Below are 17541 nucleotides of genomic sequence, written 5' to 3' on the forward strand. Positions count from 1 at the left end.
TTAGACTAGACTACACCAGTGTGCATTAGACTAGATTACACCAATGTACATTAGACTAGACTACACCATTGTTACATTCAATGTACATTAGACTAGACTACATCAATGTACATTAGACTAGACTACACCAATGTGCATTAGACTAGACTACACCAATGTGCATTAGACTAGACTACACCAATGTGCATTAGACTAGACTACATCAATGTGCATTAGACTAGACTACACCAATGTGCATTAGACTAGACTACATCAATGTACATTAGACTAGACTACATCAATGTGCATTAGACTAGACTACACCAATGTGCATTAGACTAGACTACACCAATGTGCATTAGACTAGACTACACCAATGTGCATTAGACTAGACTACACCAATGTGCATTAGACTAGACTACACCAAAGTGCATTAGACTAGACTACACCAATGTGCATTAGATTAGACTACACCGCTGTTACATTCAATGTGAATTGAATGTCTAGATTTTTGGTGGATGATTCAATAAGATTGGATAACTGAATGGGTCTTCCTGTCCTAATCCCCCACTTCTCCAGTGTAATAGACTGTTGGTCTTCCTGTCCTAATCCCCCACTTCTCCAGTGTAATAGACTGTTGGTCTTCCTGTCCTAATCTCCCACTTCTCCAGTGTAATAGACTGTTGGTCTTCCTGTCCTAATCCCTCACTTCTCCAGTGTAATAGACTGTTGGTCTTCCTGTCCTAATCTCCCACTTCTCCAGTGTAATAGACTGTTGGTCTTCCTGTCCTAATCCCCCACTTCTCCAGTGTAATAGACTGTTGGTCATCCTGTCCTAATCCCCCACTTCTCCAGTGTAATAGACTGTTGGTCTTCCTGTCCTAATCCCCCACTTCTCCAGTGTAATAGACTGTTGGTCTTCCTTTCCTAATCCCCCACTTCTCCAGTGTAATAGACTGTTGGTCTTCCTGTCCTAATCTCCCACTTCTCCAGTGTAATAGACTGTTGGTCTTCCTGTCCTAATTTCCCACTTCTCCAGTGTAATAGACTATGGGTCTTCCTGTCCTAATCCCCCACTTCTCCAGTGTAATAGACTGTTGGTCTTCCTGTCCTAATCTCCCACTTCTCCAGTGTAATAGACTGTTGGTCTTCCTGTCCTAATCCCCCACTTCTCCAGTGTAATAGACTGTTGGTCTTCCTGTCCTAATCCCCCACTTCTCCAGTGTAATAGACTGTTGGTCTTCCTGTCCTAATCTCCCACTTCTCCAGTGTAATAGACTGTTGGTCTTCCTGTCCTAATCTCCCACTTCTCCAGTGTAATAGACTGTTGGTCTTCCTGTCCTAATCCCCCACTTCTCCAGTGTAATAGACTGTTGGTCTTCCTGTCCTAATCCCCCACTTCTCCAGTGTAATAGACTGTTGGTCTTCCTGTCCTAATCTCCCACTTCTCCAGTGTAATAGACTGTTGGTCTTCCTGTCCTAATCCCCCACTTCTCCAGTGTAATAGACTGTTGGTCTTCCTGTCATAATCTCCCACTTCTCCAGTGTAATAGACTGTTGGTCTTCCTGTCCTAATCTCCCACTTCTCCAGTGTAATAGACTGTTGGTCTTCCTGTCCTAATCCCCCACTTCTCCAGTGTAATAGACTGTTGGTCTTCCTGTCCTAATCTCCCACTTCTCCAGTGTAATAGACTGTTGGTCTTCCTGTCCTAATCCCCCACTTCTCCAGTGTAATAGACTGTTGGTCTTCCTGTCCTAATCCCCCACTTCTCCAGTGTAATAGACTGTTGGTCTTCCTGTCCTAATCCCCCACTTCTCCAGTGTAATAGACTGTTGGTCTTCCTGTCCTAATCTCCCACTTCTCCAGTGTAATAGACTGTTGTTCTTCCTGTCCTAATCCCCCACTTCTCCAGTGTAATAGACTGTTGGTCTTCCTGTCCTAATCCCCCACTTCTCCAGTGTAATAGACTGTGGGTCTTCCTGTCCTAATCCCCCACTTCTCCAGTGTAATAGACTGTTGGTCTTCCTGTCCTAATCTCCCACTTCTCCAGTGTAATAGACTGTTGGTCTTCCTGTCCTAATCCCCCACTTCTCCAGTGTAATAGACTGTTGGTCTTCCTGTCCTAATCTCCCACTTCTCCAGTGTAATAGACTGTTGGTCTTCCTGTCCTAATCTCCCACTTCTCCAGTGTAATAGACTGTTGGTCTTCCTGTCCTAATCCCCCACTTCTCCAGTGTAATAGACTGTTGGTCTTCCTGTCCTAATCCCCCACTTCTCCAGTGTAATAGACTGTTGGTCTTCCTGTCCTAATCTCCCACTTCTCCAGTGTAATAGACTGTTGGTCTTCCTGTCCTAATCTCCCACTTCTCCAGTGTAATAGACTGTTGGTCTTCCTGTCCTAATCCCCCACTTCTCCAGTGTAATAGACTGTTGGTCTTCCTGTCCTAATCTCCCACTTCTCCAGTGTAATAGACTGTTGTTCTTCCTGTCCTAATCCCCCACTTCTCCAGTGTAATAGACTGTTGGTCTTCCTGTCCTAATCCCCCACTTCTCCAGTGTAATAGACTGTTGGTCTTCCTGTCCTAATCTCCCACTTCTCCAGTGTAATAGACTGTTGGTCTTCCTGTCCTAATCCCCCACTTCTCCAGTGTAATAGACTGTTGGTCTTCCTGTCATAATCTCCCACTTCTCCAGTGTAATAGACTGTTGGTCTTCCTGTCCTAATCTCCCACTTCTCCAGTGTAATAGACTGTTGGTCTTCCTGTCCTAATCCCCCACTTCTCCAGTGTAATAGACTGTTGGTCTTCCTGTCCTAATCTCCCACTTCTCCAGTGTAATAGACTGTTGGTCTTCCTGTCCTAATCCCCCACTTCTCCAGTGTAATAGACTGTTGGTCTTCCTGTCCTAATCCCCCACTTCTCCAGTGTAATAGACTGTTGGTCTTCCTGTCCTAATCCCCCACTTCTCCAGTGTAATAGACTGTTGGTCTTCCTGTCCTAATCTCCCACTTCTCCAGTGTAATAGACTGTTGGTCTTCCTGTCCTAATCCCCCACTTCTCCAGTGTAATAGACTGTTGGTCTTCCTGTCCTAATCCCCCACTTCTCCAGTGTAATAGACTGTGGGTCTTCCTGTCCTAATCCCCCACTTCTCCAGTGTAATAGACTGTTGGTCTTCCTGTCCTAATCTCCCACTTCTCCAGTGTAATAGACTGTTGGTCTTCCTGTCCTAATCCCCCACTTCTCCAGTGTAATAGACTGTTGGTCTTCCTGTCCTAATCTCCCACTTCTCCAGTGTAATAGACTGTTGGTCTTCCTGTCCTAATCTCCCACTTCTCCAGTGTAATAGACTGTTGAAGTGGTGTCCTGCACCAGACTGCCATCACGTCGTTAAAGTCCAGTACCCCGACGCCAAGCCGGTCAGGTGCAAGTGTGGTCGACAGTTCTGGTAAGACAAGTCTCCTAAATGATCTGCCTTGTCCTTTCTTTACTATCAAATGACAATACAGTCTACACCTTAAGGAGTCTTAAGTCAAGACTCGGGCGATGGCTGGGTTAGTCAAGACTCGGGCGATGGCTGGGTTAGTCAAGACTCGGGCGATGGCTGGGTTAGTCTAGATTTGGGCGATGGCTGGGTTAGTCTAGACTCGGGCGATGGCTGGGTTAGTCTAGACTCGGGCGATGGCTGGGTTAGTCTAGACTCGGGCGATGGCTGGGTTAGTCTAGACTCGGGCGATGGCTGGGTTAGTCAAGACTCGGGCGATGGCTGGGTTAGTCAAGACTCGGGCGATGGCTGGGTTAGTCAAGACTCGGGCGATGGCTGGGTTAGTCAAGACTCGGGCGATGGCTGGGTTAGTCAAGACTCGGGCGATGGCTGGGTTAGTCCTGACTCGGGCGATGGCTGGGTTAGTCAAGACTCGGGCGATGGCTGGGTTAGTCAAGACTCGGGCGATGGCTGGGTTAGTCAAGACTCGGGCGATGGCTGGGTTAGTCTAGACTCGGGCGATGGCTGGGTTAGTCTAGACTCGGGCGATGGCTGGGTTAGTCTAGACTCGGGCGATGGCTGGGTTAGTCTAGACTCGGGCGATGGCTGGGTTAGTCTAGACTCGGGCGATGGCTGGGTTAGTCTAGACTCGGGCGATGGCTGGGTTAGTCTAGACTCGGGCGATGGCTGGGTTAGTCAAGACTCGGGCGATGGCTGGGTTAGTCTAGACTCGGGCGATGGCTGGGTTAGTCTAGACTCGGGCGATGGCTGGGTTAGTCTAGACTCGGGCGATGGCTGGGTTAGTCTAGACTCGGGCGATGGCTGGGTTAGTCTAGACTCGGGCGATGGCTGGGTTAGTCTAGACTCGGGCGATGGCTGGGTTAGTCTAGACTCGGGCGATGGCTGGGTTAGTCTAGACTCGGGCGATGGCTGGGTTAGTCTAGACTCGGGCGATGGCTGGGTTAGTCTAGACTCGGGCGATGGCTGGGTTAGTCTAGACTCGGGCGATGGCTGGGTTAGTCTAGACTCGGGCGATGGCTGGGTTAGTCAAGACTCGGGCGATGGCTGGGTTAGTCAAGACTCGGGCGATGGCTGGGTTAGTCAAGACTCGGGCGATGGCTGGGTTAGTCTAGACTCGGGCGATGGCTGGGTTAGTCTAGACTCGGGCGATGGCTGGGTTAGTCTAGACTCGGGCGATGGCTGGGTTAGTCTAGACTCGGGCGATGGCTGGGTTAGTCTAGACTCGGGCGATGGCTGGGTTAGTCTAGACTCGGGCGATGGCTGGGTTAGTCTAGACTCGGGCGATGGCTGGGTTAGTCTAGACTCGGGCGATGGTATGAGAGCCCGGCAGCCTTGAGTTTTCCTCCCCTCCCCTCGTAGCTGCTACCAGTCACAACAGGCTCCTCTGGGATCATAGCTTCCTGTTGGCAACCATTTACCTAATCTCTGCAACTACAACATGAGGGAGAATAGAAACAATTGATACTAATGGGATGTATTTTATCATTCTAGCTTCAACTGTGGGGAGAACTGGCACGATCCTGTCAAGTGTAAGGTATGTGCAGAAGGCATGACATAGGGCTAGGTTCTATCCTCTGACACATGACATAGGGCTAGGTTCTATCCTCTGACGCATGACATAGGGCTAGGTTCTATCCTCTGACACATGACATAGGGCTAGGTTCTATCCTCTGACGCATGACATAGGGCTAGGTTCTATCCTGACATGATTTAGGGCTAGGTTCTATCCTCTGACACATGACATAGGGCTAGGTTTTATCCTGACATGACATAGGGCTAGGTTCTATCCTGACATGTTTTAGGGCTAGGTTCTATTCTCTGACACATGATTTAGGGCTAGGTTCTATCCTGACATGATATAGGGCTAGGTTCTATCCTGACATGATATAGGGCTAGGTTCTATCCTGACATGATATAGGGCTAGGTTCTACCCTCTGACGCATGATTTAGGGCTAGGTTCTACCCTCTGACGCATGATTTAGGGCTAGGTTCTATCCTGACATGATTTAGGGCTAGGTTCTACCCTCTGACGCATAATATAGGGCTAGGTTCTATCCTGACATGATTTAGGGCTAGGTTCTATCCTGACATGATTTAGGGCTAGGTTCTATCCTGACATGATATAGGGCTAGGTTCTATCCTCTGACGCATGATTTAGGGTTAGGTTCTATCCTCTGACGCATGCCATAGGGCTAGGTTCTATCCTCTGACACATGACATAGGGTTAGGTTCTCCCCTGACACGACATAGGGCTAGGTTCTATCATCTGACATGACATATGGCTAGGTTCTACCCCCTGACACAATATAGTACTAGGTTCTACCCTCTGACATGACATAGGGCTAGGTTCTATCCTCTGACAAGATATAGGGCTAGGTTCTATCCTGACATGACATTGGGCTAGGTTCTATCCTCTGACATGACATAGGGCTAGGTTCTATCATCTGACACGACATATGGCTAGGTTCTACCCCCTGACACAATATAGTACTAGGTTCTACCCTCTGACATGACATAGGGCTAGGTTCTATCCTGACATGACATAGGGCTAGGTTCTATCCTCTGACATGACATAGGGCTAGGTTCTATCCTCTGACATGACATAGGGCTAGGTTCTATCCTCTGACATGACATAGGGCTAGGTTCTATCCTCTGACATGACATAGGGCTAGGTTCTACCCTCTGACATGACACGATATAGGGCTAGGTTCTATCCTCTGACATGACATAGGCATAGGTTCAACCCTCTGACACAACATAATATCGGGACACATGTACACTGAGTGTACATAACAGTAGGAACAGCCTCCTAATATGGAGGTGCACCACTCCCCTTTTGCCTTCAGAACAGCCTCAATTCGTCGTGGCATGGACTCTACGGTGTCAAAAGCCTTGCACAAGGATGCTGTTGTCAAGTTGGCTGGATGTCCTTTGGGTGATGGATCGGTGCGCCTGGCACCTACTACCATACCCCGTTCAAAGGCACTTGAATATTTTGTCTTGCCCATTCATCCTCTGAGTGGCACACACACACAATCCATGTCTCAATTTTCTCAAAGCTTAAAAAACCTGTTTCCTCCCCTTCATCTACACTGATTGACGTGGGTTTAACAGGTGACATCAATAAGGGATCATATCTTTCACCTGGTCAGGTTATGTCATGGGAAGTACAGGTGTTCCTAATGTTTTGTACACTCAGCGTATGTCTGTCTTGCTGGATGAATATGCAACAATTAGCTGACCTCTGTTGCTCTGCTGTCCTACAGTGGCTGAGAAAGTGGATTAAAAAGTGTGACGATGACAGTGAAACATCCAACTGGATTGCAGCTAATACCAAGGTATGGTTATAATGCTACATAACATAATACCAAGGTATGGTTATAATGCTACATAACATAATACCAAGGTATGGTTATAATGCTACATAACACAATACCAAGGTATGGTTATAATGCTACATAACACCAAGGTATGGTTATAACTCTACACAACAATGCATAATACCAAGGTATGGTTATAATGCTACATAACATAATACCAAGGTATGGTTATAATGCTACATAACATAATACCAAGGTATGGTTATAATGCTACATAACGCCAAGGTATGGTTATAACGCTACACACCAATGCATAATACCAAGGTATGGTTATAATGCTACTTAACATAATACCTAATACTAAGGTATAGTTATAATGCTACATAATATAATAATACATAATACCAAGGTATAGTTATAATGCCACGTAACATAATACCAAGATATGATTATAACACTACATAACACCTAATTCCAAGATATGGTATCAGTCCAGATCTACAGAGCGAACGTCATGGTCTGTATTTTATAAAGCGTCTCAGACTAGGAATACTGCCGTAGGAGAGTCCTACTCTGAGACGCTGTGTGAATACTGGCCCAGGCTAATGTGATTCTAGATAGACGTGTTCATAGCTTGGTATTGGCTGCGCTCCACTAGGGGGTTTCACTGTCCTCGGCACACTTTTTCACAGGAGTGTCCAAAGTGTCACGTGACCATCGAGAAGGACGGCGGCTGCAACCACATGGTGTGTCGGAACCAGAGTTGTAAAGCTGAGTTCTGTTGGGTCTGTCTGGGCCCCTGGGAGCCACACGGCTCAGCGTGGTGAGTAGTGACAATCGCACACATTTTGGCGAGTCTGGAGAATCACACACGTTCACCCAGAACAGTTCACCGTGTACTGACTTCACGGTCTCTCTGTAGCTCAGTTGGTAGAGCATGACTCTTGTAACTGCCAGGATAGTGGGATCGATGGATTTTTTTTAAATGCACGCATGACGAAGTTTTGTGTTTTGTCGCACACCATTCTCGATAACACCTAAGACAATGTCGTGTGTGTGTGAAAAGCCCAAGAGGGCGGGCGTTTCTGAGATACTGGATCTGGCGCGTCTGGCACCGACCATCATACCACGAACATTGTCACTTAGGTCACTGGTTTTGCCCATTCTAACGTTCAATGGAACAGTAACTGAATGCCTCGATGCCTGTCTGCCTTATATAGGATGCCATGTGACTGTCTGTCTGCTTTATATAGCATGCCATGTGACTGTCTGTCTGCTTTATATAGCATGCCATGTGCCTGTCTGTCTGCTTTATATAGCATGCCATGTGCCTGCCTGTCTGCTTTATATAGCATGCCATGTGCCTGTCTGCCTTATATAGCATGCCATGTGCCTGTCTGTCTGCCTTATATAGCATGCCATGTGCCTGTCTGTCTGCTTTATATAGCATGCCATGTGCCTGTCTGTCTGCCTTATATAGCATGCCATGTGCCTGTCTGTCTGCCTTATATAGCATGCCATGTGCCTGTCTGTCTGCTTTATATAGCATGCCATGTGCCTGTCTGTCTGCCTTATATAGCATGCCATGTGCCTGTCTGTCTGCTTTCTAAAGCATGCCATGTGCCTGTCTGTCTGCTTTATATAGCATGCCATGTGCCTGTCTGTCTGCCTTATATAGCATGCCATGTGCCTGTCTGTCTGCCTTATATAGCATGCCATGTGCCTGTCTGTCTGCCTTATATAGCATGCCATGTGCCTGCCTGTCTGCCTTATATAGCATGCCATGTGCCTGTCTGTCTGCTTTATATAGCATGCCATGTGCCTGTCTGTCTGCTTTATATAGCATGCCATGTGCCTGTCTGTCTGCTTTATATAGCATGCCATGTGCCTGTCTGTCTGTAGGAGCTAATGTGTCAGTGCACCTAATAATAAACTGTCCTGTAAGTGAATACATTATACGCCGTTCACATTTAACACCTCACAATGTACCTACCTCGTATCTAAAGTAGCCGTAATGATGATGTCCTGCAGGTACAACTGCAATCGCTACAATGAAGACGATGCCAAGGCAGCCAGAGACGCACAGGAGGTAGGTCTACACAGTTCATCTTCTACAAAACACCATAGACACATCACAGGAGGTAGGTCTCCACAGTTAACCTTCTAGAAAACACCAGAGAGACATCACAGGAGGTAGGTCTACACAGTTAACCTTCTACAAAACACCATAGACACATCACAGGAGGTAGGTCTACACAGTTAACCTTCTAGAAAACACCAGAGAGACATCACAGGAGGTAGGTCTACACAGTTAACCTTCTACAAAACACCATAGACACATCACAGGAGGTAGGTCTACACAGTTAACCTTCTACAAAACACCATAGACACATCACAGGAGGTAGGTCTACACAGTTAACCTTCTACAAAACACCATAGACACATCACAGGAGGTAGGTCTCCACAGTTAACCTTCTACAAAACACCAGAGAGACATCACAGGAGGTAGGTCTACACAGTTAACCTGCTACAAAACACCATAGACACATCACAGGAGGTAGGTCTACACAGTTAACCTGCTACAAAACACTAGAGAGACATCACAGGAGGTAGGTCTCCACAGTTAACCTTCTACAAAACACCATAGACACATCACAGGAGGTAGGTCTACACAGTTAACCTTCTACAAAACACCATAGACACATCACAGGAGGTAGGTCTCCACAGTTAACCTTCTACAAAACACCAGAGAGACATCACAGGAGGTAGGTCTACACAGTTAACCTTCTACAAAACACCATAGACACATCACAGGAGGTAGGTCTACACAGTTAACCTTCTACAAAACACCATAGACACATCACAGGAGGTAGGTCTACACAGTTAACCTTCTACAAAACACCAGAGAGACATCACAGGAGGTAGGTCTACACAGTTAACCTGCTACAAAACACCATAGACACATCACAGGAGGTAGGTCTACACAGTTAACCTGCTACAAAACACCATAGACACATCACAGGAGGTAGGTCTCCACAGTTAACCTTCTACAAAACACCATAGACACATCACAGGAGGTATGTCTACACAGTTAACCTTCTACAAAACACCATAGACACATCACAGGAGGTAGGTCTCCACAGTTAACCTTCTACAAAACACCAGAGAGACATCACAGGAGGTAGGTCTACACAGTTAACCTTCTACAAAACACCATAGACACATCACAGGAGGTAGGTCTCCACAGTTAACCTGCTACAAAACACCATAGACACATCACAGGAGGTAGGTCTACACAGTTAACCTTCTACAAAACACCATAGACACATCACAGGAGGTAGGTCTACACAGTTAACCTTCTACAAAACACCATAGACACATCACAGGAGGTAGGTCTACACAGTTAACCTTCTACAAAACACCATAGACACATCACAGGAGGTAGGTCTACACAGTTAACCTTCTACAAAACACCATAGACACATCACAGGAGGTAGGTCTACACAGTTAACCTTCTACAAAACACCAGAGAGACATCACAGGAGGTAGGTCTACACAGTTAACCTTCTACAAAACACCATAGACACATCACAGGAGGTAGGTCTACAGCACTTCCTGTTCTACTGTAATTAAGTGAAGGAGTTACAGCACTTCCTGTTCTACTGTAATTAAGTGAAGGAGTTACAGCACTTCCTGTTCTACTGTAATTAAGTGAAGGCGTTACAGCACTTCCTGTTCTACTGTAATTAAGTGAAGGAGTTACAGCACTTCCTGTTCAACTGTCATTAAGTGAAGGAGTTACAGCACTTCCTGTTCTACTGTAATTAAGTGAAGGAGTTACAGCACTTCCTGTTCTACTGTAATTAAGTGAAGGAGTTACAGCACTTCCTGTTCTACTGTAATTAAGTGAAGGCGTTACAGCACTTCCTGTTCTACTGTCATTAAGTGAAGGCGTTACAGCACTTCCTGTTCTACTGTCATTAAGTGAAGGCGTTACAGCACTTCCTGTTCTACTGTAATTAAGTGAAGGAGTTACAGCACTTCCTGTTCTACTGTAATTAAGTGAAGGCGTTACAGCACTTCCTGTTCTACTGTAATTAAGTGAAGGCGTTACAGCACTTCCTGTTCTACTGTAATTAAGTGAAGGAGTTACAGCACTTCCTGTTCTACTGTAATTAAGTGAAGGCGTTACAGCACTTCCTGTTCTACTGTAATTAAGTGAAGGCGTTACAGCACTTCCTGTTCTACTGTAATTAAGTGAAGGCGTGTGCGTTACAGCGCTCCAGAGCGATGTTACAGCACTTCCTGTTCTACTGTAATTAAGTGAAGGCGTGTGCGTTACAGCGCTCCAGAGCGATGTTACAGCACTTCCTGTTCTACTGTAATTAAGTGAAGGCGTGTGCGTTACAGCGCTCCAGAGCGATGTTACAGCACTTCCTGTTCTACTGTAATTAAGTGAAGGCGTGTGCGTTACAGCGCTCCAGAGCGATGTTACAGCACTTCCTGTTCTACTGTAATTAAGTGAAGGCGTGTGCGTTACAGCGCTCCAGAGCGATGTTACAGCACTTCCTGTTCTACTGTAATTAAGTGAAGGCGTGTGCGTTACAGCGCTCCAGAGCGATGTTACAGCACTTCCTGTTCTACTGTAATTAAGTGAAGGCGTGTGCGTTACAGCGCTCCAGAGCGATGTTACAGCACTTCCTGTTCTACTGTAATTAAGTGAAGGCGTGTGCGTTACAGCGCTCCAGAGCGATGTTACAGCACTTCCTGTTCTACTGTAATTAAGTGAAGGCGTGTGCGTTACAGCGCTCCAGAGCGATGTTACAGCACTTCCTGTTCTACTGTCATTAAGTGAAGGCGTGTGCGTTACAGCGCTCCAGAGCGATGTTACAGCACTTCCTGTTCTACTGTCATTAAGTGAAGGCGTGTGCGTTACAGCGCTCCAGAGCGATGTTACAGCACTTCCTGTTCTACTGTCATTAAGTGAAGGCGTGTGCGTTACAGCGCTCCAGAGCGATGTTACAGCACTTCCTGTTCTACTGTCATTAAGTGAAGGCGTGTGCGTTACAGCGCTCCAGAGCGATGTTACAGCACTTCCTGTTCTACTGTCATTAAGTGAAGGCGTGTGCGTTACAGCGCTCCAGAGCGATGCTACAACGATACCTGTTCTACTGCAACCGATACATGAACCACATGCAGTCGCTGCGCTTCGAGCACAAGCTGTACGCCGGGGTCAAGGCCAAGATGGAGGAGATGCAGCATCACAACATGTCGTGGATCGAGGTGCAGTTCCTGAAGAAGGCCGTGGACGTGCTGTGTCAGTGTCGCTCCACACTCATGTTCACCTACGTCTTCGCCTTCTACCTGAAGAAGAACAACCAGTCTATTATCTTTGAGGTACAGTGTGGCGCTAACCCAGGGTTACTCAAACTCTGTCCCCGGGACAACAAGGAGTGAAAGTTTTTTTTTTTTTTTTTTTTTTTTTGACCTAGCACTACACAGCTGATTTGAAATAACTAATCATCAAGCTTTGATCATTTGTATCAGCTGTGTAATGTATTGGATAAAAACTAAATGTGCACCTCTTTGGGTCCAGAGGACTGAGTTTGACAAACGTTCTACCTCAAGAACAGCTAGTCCATCTTTGATATAAGGGGAGGGGGAGGAATCTAGCCCCAGCTCCAACCCTGGTAGCTAGCCGGCCCCAGCTCCAACCCTGGTAGCTAGCCGGCCCCAGCTCCAACCCTGGTAGCTAGCCGGCCCCAGCTCCAACCCTGGTAGCTAGCCGGCCCCAGCTCCAACCCTGGTGGCTAGCAGGCCCCAGCTCCAACCCTGGTGGCTAGCCGGCCCCAGCTCCAACCCTGGTGGCTAGCCGGCCCCAGCTCCAACCCTGGTGGCTAGCCGGCCCCAGCTCCAACCCTGGTGGCTAGCCGGCCCCAGCTCCAACCCTGGTGGCTAGCCGGCCCCAGCTCCAACCCTGGTGGCTAGCCGGCCCCAGCTCCAACCCTGGTGGCTAGCCGGCCCCAGCTCCAACCCTGGTGGCTAGCCGGCCCCAGCTCCAACCCTGGTGGCTAGCCGGCCCCAGCTCCAACCCTGGTGGCTAGCCGGCCCCAGCTCCAACCCTGGTGGCTAGCCGGCCCCAGCTCCAACCCTGGTGGCTAGCCGGCCCCAGCTCCAACCCTGGTGGCTAGCCGGCCCCAGCTCCAACCCTGGTGGCTAGCCGGCCCCAGCTCCAACCCTGGTGGCTAGCCGGCCCCAGCTCCAACCCTGGTGGCTAGCCGGCCCCAGCTCCAACCCTGGTGGCTAGCCGGCCCCAGCTCCAACCCTGGTGGCTAGCCGGCCCCAGCTCCAACCCTGGTGGCTAGCCGGCCCCAGCTCCAACCCTGGTGGCTAGCCGGCCCCAGCTCCAACCCTGGTGGCTAGCCGGCCCCAGCTCCAACCCTGGTGGCTAGCCGGCCCCAGCTCCAACCCTGGTGGCTAGCCGGCCCCAGCTCCAACCCTGGTGGCTAGCCGGCCCCAGCTCCAACCCTGGTGGCTAGCCGGCCCCAGCTCCAACCCTGGTGGCTAGCCGGCCCCAGCTCCAACCCTGGTGGCTAGCCGGCCCCAGCTCCAACCCTGGTGGCTAGCCGGCCCCAGCTCCAACCCTGGTGGCTAGCCGGCCCCAGCTCCAACCCTGGTGGCTAGCCGGCCCCAGCTCCAACCCTGGTGGCTAGCCGGCCCCAGCCCCCAACCCTGGTGGCTAGCCGGCCCCAGCCCCCACCCTGGTGGCTAGCCGGCCCCAGCTCCAACCCTGGTGGCTAGCCGGCCCCAGCTCCAACCCTGGTGGCTAGCCGGCCCCAGCTCCAACCCTGGTGGCTAGCCGGCCCCAGCTCCAACCCTGGTGGCTAGCCGGCCCCAGCCCCAACCCTGGTAGCTAGCCGGCCCCAGCCCCCAACCCTGGTAGCTAGCCGGCCCCAGCCCCCAACCCTGGTAGCTAGCCGGCCCCAGCCCCCAACCCTGGTTGCTAGCCGGCCCCAGCCCCAACCCTGGTAGCTAGCCGGCCCCAGCCCCCAACCCTGGTAGCTAGCCGGCCCCAGCTCCAACCCTGGTAGCTAGCCGGCCCCAGCCCCCAACCCTGGTAGCTAGCCGGCCCCAGCCCCAACCCTGGTAGCTAGCCGGCCCCAGCCCCAACCCTGGTAGCTAGCCGGCCCCAGCCCCAACCCTGGTAGCTAGCCGGCCCCAGCCCCAACCCTGGTAGCTAGCCGGCCCCAGCCTCCAACCCTGGTAGCTAGCCGGCCCCAGCCCCAACCCTGGTAGCTAGCCGGCCCCAGCCCCAACCCTGGTAGCTAGCCGGCCCCCAACCCTGGTAGCTAGCCGGCCCCCAACCCTGGTAGCTAGCCGGCCCCAGCCCCAACCCTGGTAGCTAGCCGGCCCCAGCCCCAACCCTGGTAGCTAGCCGGCCCCAGCCCCAACCCTGGTAGCTAGCCGGCCCCAACCCCCAACCCTGGTAGCTAGCCGGCCCCAGCCCCAACCCTGGTAGCTAGCCGGCCCCAGCCCCAACCCTGGTAGCTAGCCGGCCCCAGCCCCAACCCTGGTAGCTAGCCGGCCCCAGCCCCAACCCTGGTAGCTAGCCGGCCCCAGCCCCAACCCTGGTAGCTAGCCGGCCCCCAGCTCCAACCCTAAACTCTTCTGTACAGTACAGCCATAGACAGCTAACTCCAACCCTTCAAGAACAGCCTGTCATCATACTTGAGGTATGGTGAAAGTGGCTAGGTAGTGGGACCAGGAGAGAGCCCCCCCCCCCCCCCCCTTTATGCTGGGTCATGATCATTAGGTCACACGGTAGCAAAATGGTGTGCGACGGAAAACAAGCATTTCCTATTGGACAAATTGGTCCTGTTTCCATGGGTTTGGTGCGTTATGGCCCTGGTGTGGTGTTTGTTATGTGGGTGACCAGGCTGAACGCTGACGTTGTTTTTGTGTCATCAGAACAACCAGGCCGACCTGGAGAACTGCACAGAGACGTTGTCAGGATACCTGGAGAGGGACATCTCCCAGGATTCCTTGCAGGATATCAAGCAAAAAGTACAAGATAAATACAGGTGGGTGGAAGATTTTACCTCACTATATGAACCAATTTACAACCTGAAAATTGGCCTAATGTGACACATTTGATCCTTTTGGTAAGGCCCTGAAACATTTCTGTGTCTGGAGATATATTGTTCAATATACACAGAGAACACCAAAACATTAGGAACACCTTCCTGATACTGACCCCCCCCCCCCCCCCCAGAACAGCCTCAATTCATCGGGGCATGGACTCTACAAGGTGTTGAAAATGTTGACTAATGCTTCCCACAGTTGTGTCCAGTTGGCTGGATGTCCTTTGGGTGGTGGACCGTTCTTGATAAACACAGGAAACTGTTGAGCGTGAAAAACCCAGCAGCGTTGCAGTTCTTGAAACAAACCGGTGCACCTGGCACCTACTACCATATCCCCGTTCAAAGGCACTTCAATCTTTTGTCTTCCCCATTCACCCTCTGAATGGCACACACACACAATCCACGTCTCGATTGTATAGAGGCTTTAAAAATCCTTCTTTAACCTGTTTCCTCCCCCTTCATCTACACTGATTTGAAGTGGATTTAACAGGTGACATCAATAAGGGAACCCCTGGTTTCACCTGGTCAGTCATGGAAAGAGGTGTTATTAATGCTTTGGTGTACTCCTGTGTATATTCTCTCCCCATGTGTGTAGATACTGTACATCATCTCTCTCCTGTGTCTGTAGATATTGTGAGAGCCGGCGGAGGGTGCTGCTACAGCACGTTCATGAAGGCTATGAGAAGGACCAATGGGAGTACATAGAGGATTAAGAAGGACCAATGGGGAGTACATAGAGGATTAAGAAGGACCAATGGGAGTACATTGGCCTCTGCTCATGGACCATCTCTAGAGAGAATATATTTTCTTTGGCCCTGAGGAGAGGATATCTGTGTTGTGTGTTTCTCTCTCTACTGTCTCTACACCATCTCTTGAGTATCTCTTCTCTAGAGAATAGAATATCGCTTTCTTCTACCTTCTCTGCACCATGGACTATCCTCTAGTTTAGAGACTCTTCTGTTCTGTACGTTGCTTTCTCCACATCACCATGGACTATCCTCTAGTTTAGAGACTCTCTCCTGGGACACCACCCACTAGTACCTCCTACTCCCCTCCCTGGTTCAATGGAAACCATCAATAAGAGGTAGAATATTAAAACGGCGTTAACAACAGTGTGAGAAGACTGACCATTCAAGAACAGATCGATTTCTGGTCCCAGCCCATCCCTGCTGGCCCCAGCCCATCCCTGCTGGCCCCAGCCCATCCCTGCTGGCCCCAGCCCATCCCTGCTGGTCCCAGCCCATCCCTGCTGGTCCCAGCCCATCCCTGCTGGTCCCAGCCCATCCCTGCTGGTCCCAGCCCATCCCTGCTGGTCCCAGCCCATCCCTGCTGGTTCCAGCCCATCCCTGCTGGTCCCAGCCCATCCCTGCTGGTCCCAGCCCATCCCTGCTGGTCCCAGCCCATCCCTGCTGGTCCCAGCCCATCCCTGCTGGTCCCAGCCCATCCCTGCTGGTCCCAGCCCATCCCCGCTGGTCCCAGCCCATCCCCGCTGGTCCCAGCCCATCCCCGCTGGTCCCAGCCCATCCCCGCTGGTCCCAGCCCATCCCCGCTGGCCCCAGCCCATCCCCGCTGGCCCCAGCCCATCCCCGCTGGCCCCAGCCCATCCCCGCTGGCCCCAGCCCATCCCCGCTGGTCCCAGCCCATCCCCGCTGGTCCCAGCCCATCCCCGCTGGCCCCAGCCCATCCCCGCTGGCCCCAGCCCATCCCCGCTGGCCCCAGCCCATCCCCGCTGGCCCCGTGTTACTGAACTGCAGCAGGCTTCATAAGACTTTTTTGACATATGACATAAGAAGAATGACTTCCAAAAAGGGCCATAGATCACATTGAAAATCAGCTAGAACAGCTGCTGCAGTTAAGTCTGAAGATGACACCAAAAGTGGCCATCGTTCAAAACCAATCCTTTTTGCCCCAGTTGTTTGGCAAATTAGGACTCGTTCTCGACCCAAAAATGCTTATGTGTTTGTAACAATTATTAAGAAAGTATAATTAAAATGATATGTTTGATTTTAATAAATGGAAACATAATGTCATTATTGGGAGTATTGTGTGAGTCAGTAGAATAGAACTAACTCTCAACTGAAATTGTTTATATGAATTACTTGAAAATACAACAGGAGTGTCTCGGTGTGTATTTACACTGTAGTATTCAAAAATTCTGTTAACTTTCCCCAAATTCACAGGTTTTTCCAGAAATCCTGGTTGGAAGATTCCCAGTATCGGGAGCGAATAAGGATCCTCCAAACCAGGATTTCTTGAACTCTGGTATTTCGCGACCTTAATTTGCAGTGTGTTCGATCAGCCTAGAATGAGATATCTAAAGCCTCGTTCACACTGCAGGCCTTAATGCTCAAGTCCGTTTTAGAATACTGATTGTCCAAACAGCAAGTTAAAACGGACCAAATCAGGTGTGTGTGTTCAGACGGCAGTCATTTGCTAACGTGGCTATGCTAGTTGTCATAGTAATGACAGGTGTGTGTGTGTGCACAGTGGTGTAGGCTGATTAGTGGTGGTGCTTGTTCTTCCTATCACTCAGAAGTTATGTAGCAAGCTAAGATGACAACAATGCCTGCCATGGACGTTTCCCCGTTGCTTTGAATG

General features: G+C 49.9%; 2 protein-coding genes across 3 annotated transcripts in view; both read left to right on the plus strand.

The window, feature by feature from the left end:
* arih1 (ariadne ubiquitin-conjugating enzyme E2 binding protein homolog 1 (Drosophila)) overlaps positions 1 to 16973 on the plus strand; it is a 31011-nt gene extending 14038 nt beyond the window's left edge. Inside the window, exons 7-14 of one of the 2 annotated variants that reach the window (XM_071404447.1) lie at positions 3319 to 3425; positions 4974 to 5016; positions 6749 to 6820; positions 7495 to 7625; positions 8834 to 8891; positions 11939 to 12199; positions 14771 to 14883; positions 15572 to 16973. In XM_071404447.1, coding sequence (XP_071260548.1) covers positions 3319 to 3425; positions 4974 to 5016; positions 6749 to 6820; positions 7495 to 7625; positions 8834 to 8891; positions 11939 to 12199; positions 14771 to 14883; positions 15572 to 15656 — 870 coding nt within the window. In that variant the 3' untranslated portion in view covers positions 15657 to 16973. The remainder of the gene's footprint in view (positions 1 to 3318; positions 3426 to 4973; positions 5017 to 6748; positions 6821 to 7494; positions 7626 to 8833; positions 8892 to 11938; positions 12200 to 14770; positions 14884 to 15571) is intronic. The other variant, XM_071404448.1, reaches the window with a different exon arrangement.
* Positions 16008 to 16690, plus strand: LOC139577952 (uncharacterized). The gene is made up of 2 exons (XM_071405074.1): positions 16008 to 16027; positions 16123 to 16690. Exons 1-2 carry the CDS (start codon positions 16008 to 16010, stop codon positions 16688 to 16690), a joined length of 588 nt encoding a protein of 195 aa, XP_071261175.1.
* Positions 16974 to 17541: the final 568 nt, after the last annotated feature.

This window comes from Salvelinus alpinus, chromosome 6 (assembly GCF_045679555.1).
Source record: "Salvelinus alpinus chromosome 6, SLU_Salpinus.1, whole genome shotgun sequence".
Classification (NCBI taxonomy): domain Eukaryota; kingdom Metazoa; phylum Chordata; class Actinopteri; order Salmoniformes; family Salmonidae; genus Salvelinus; species Salvelinus alpinus.

Coding starts and splice junctions, on each gene's coding strand:
- LOC139577952 (XM_071405074.1), top strand. CDS start 16,008: ATGGAAACCATCAATAAGAG. Junction 16,028..16,122: donor ATGGAAACCATCAATAAGAG/GTAGAATATTAA, acceptor TGCTGGCCCCAG/CCCATCCCTGCTGGCCCCAG.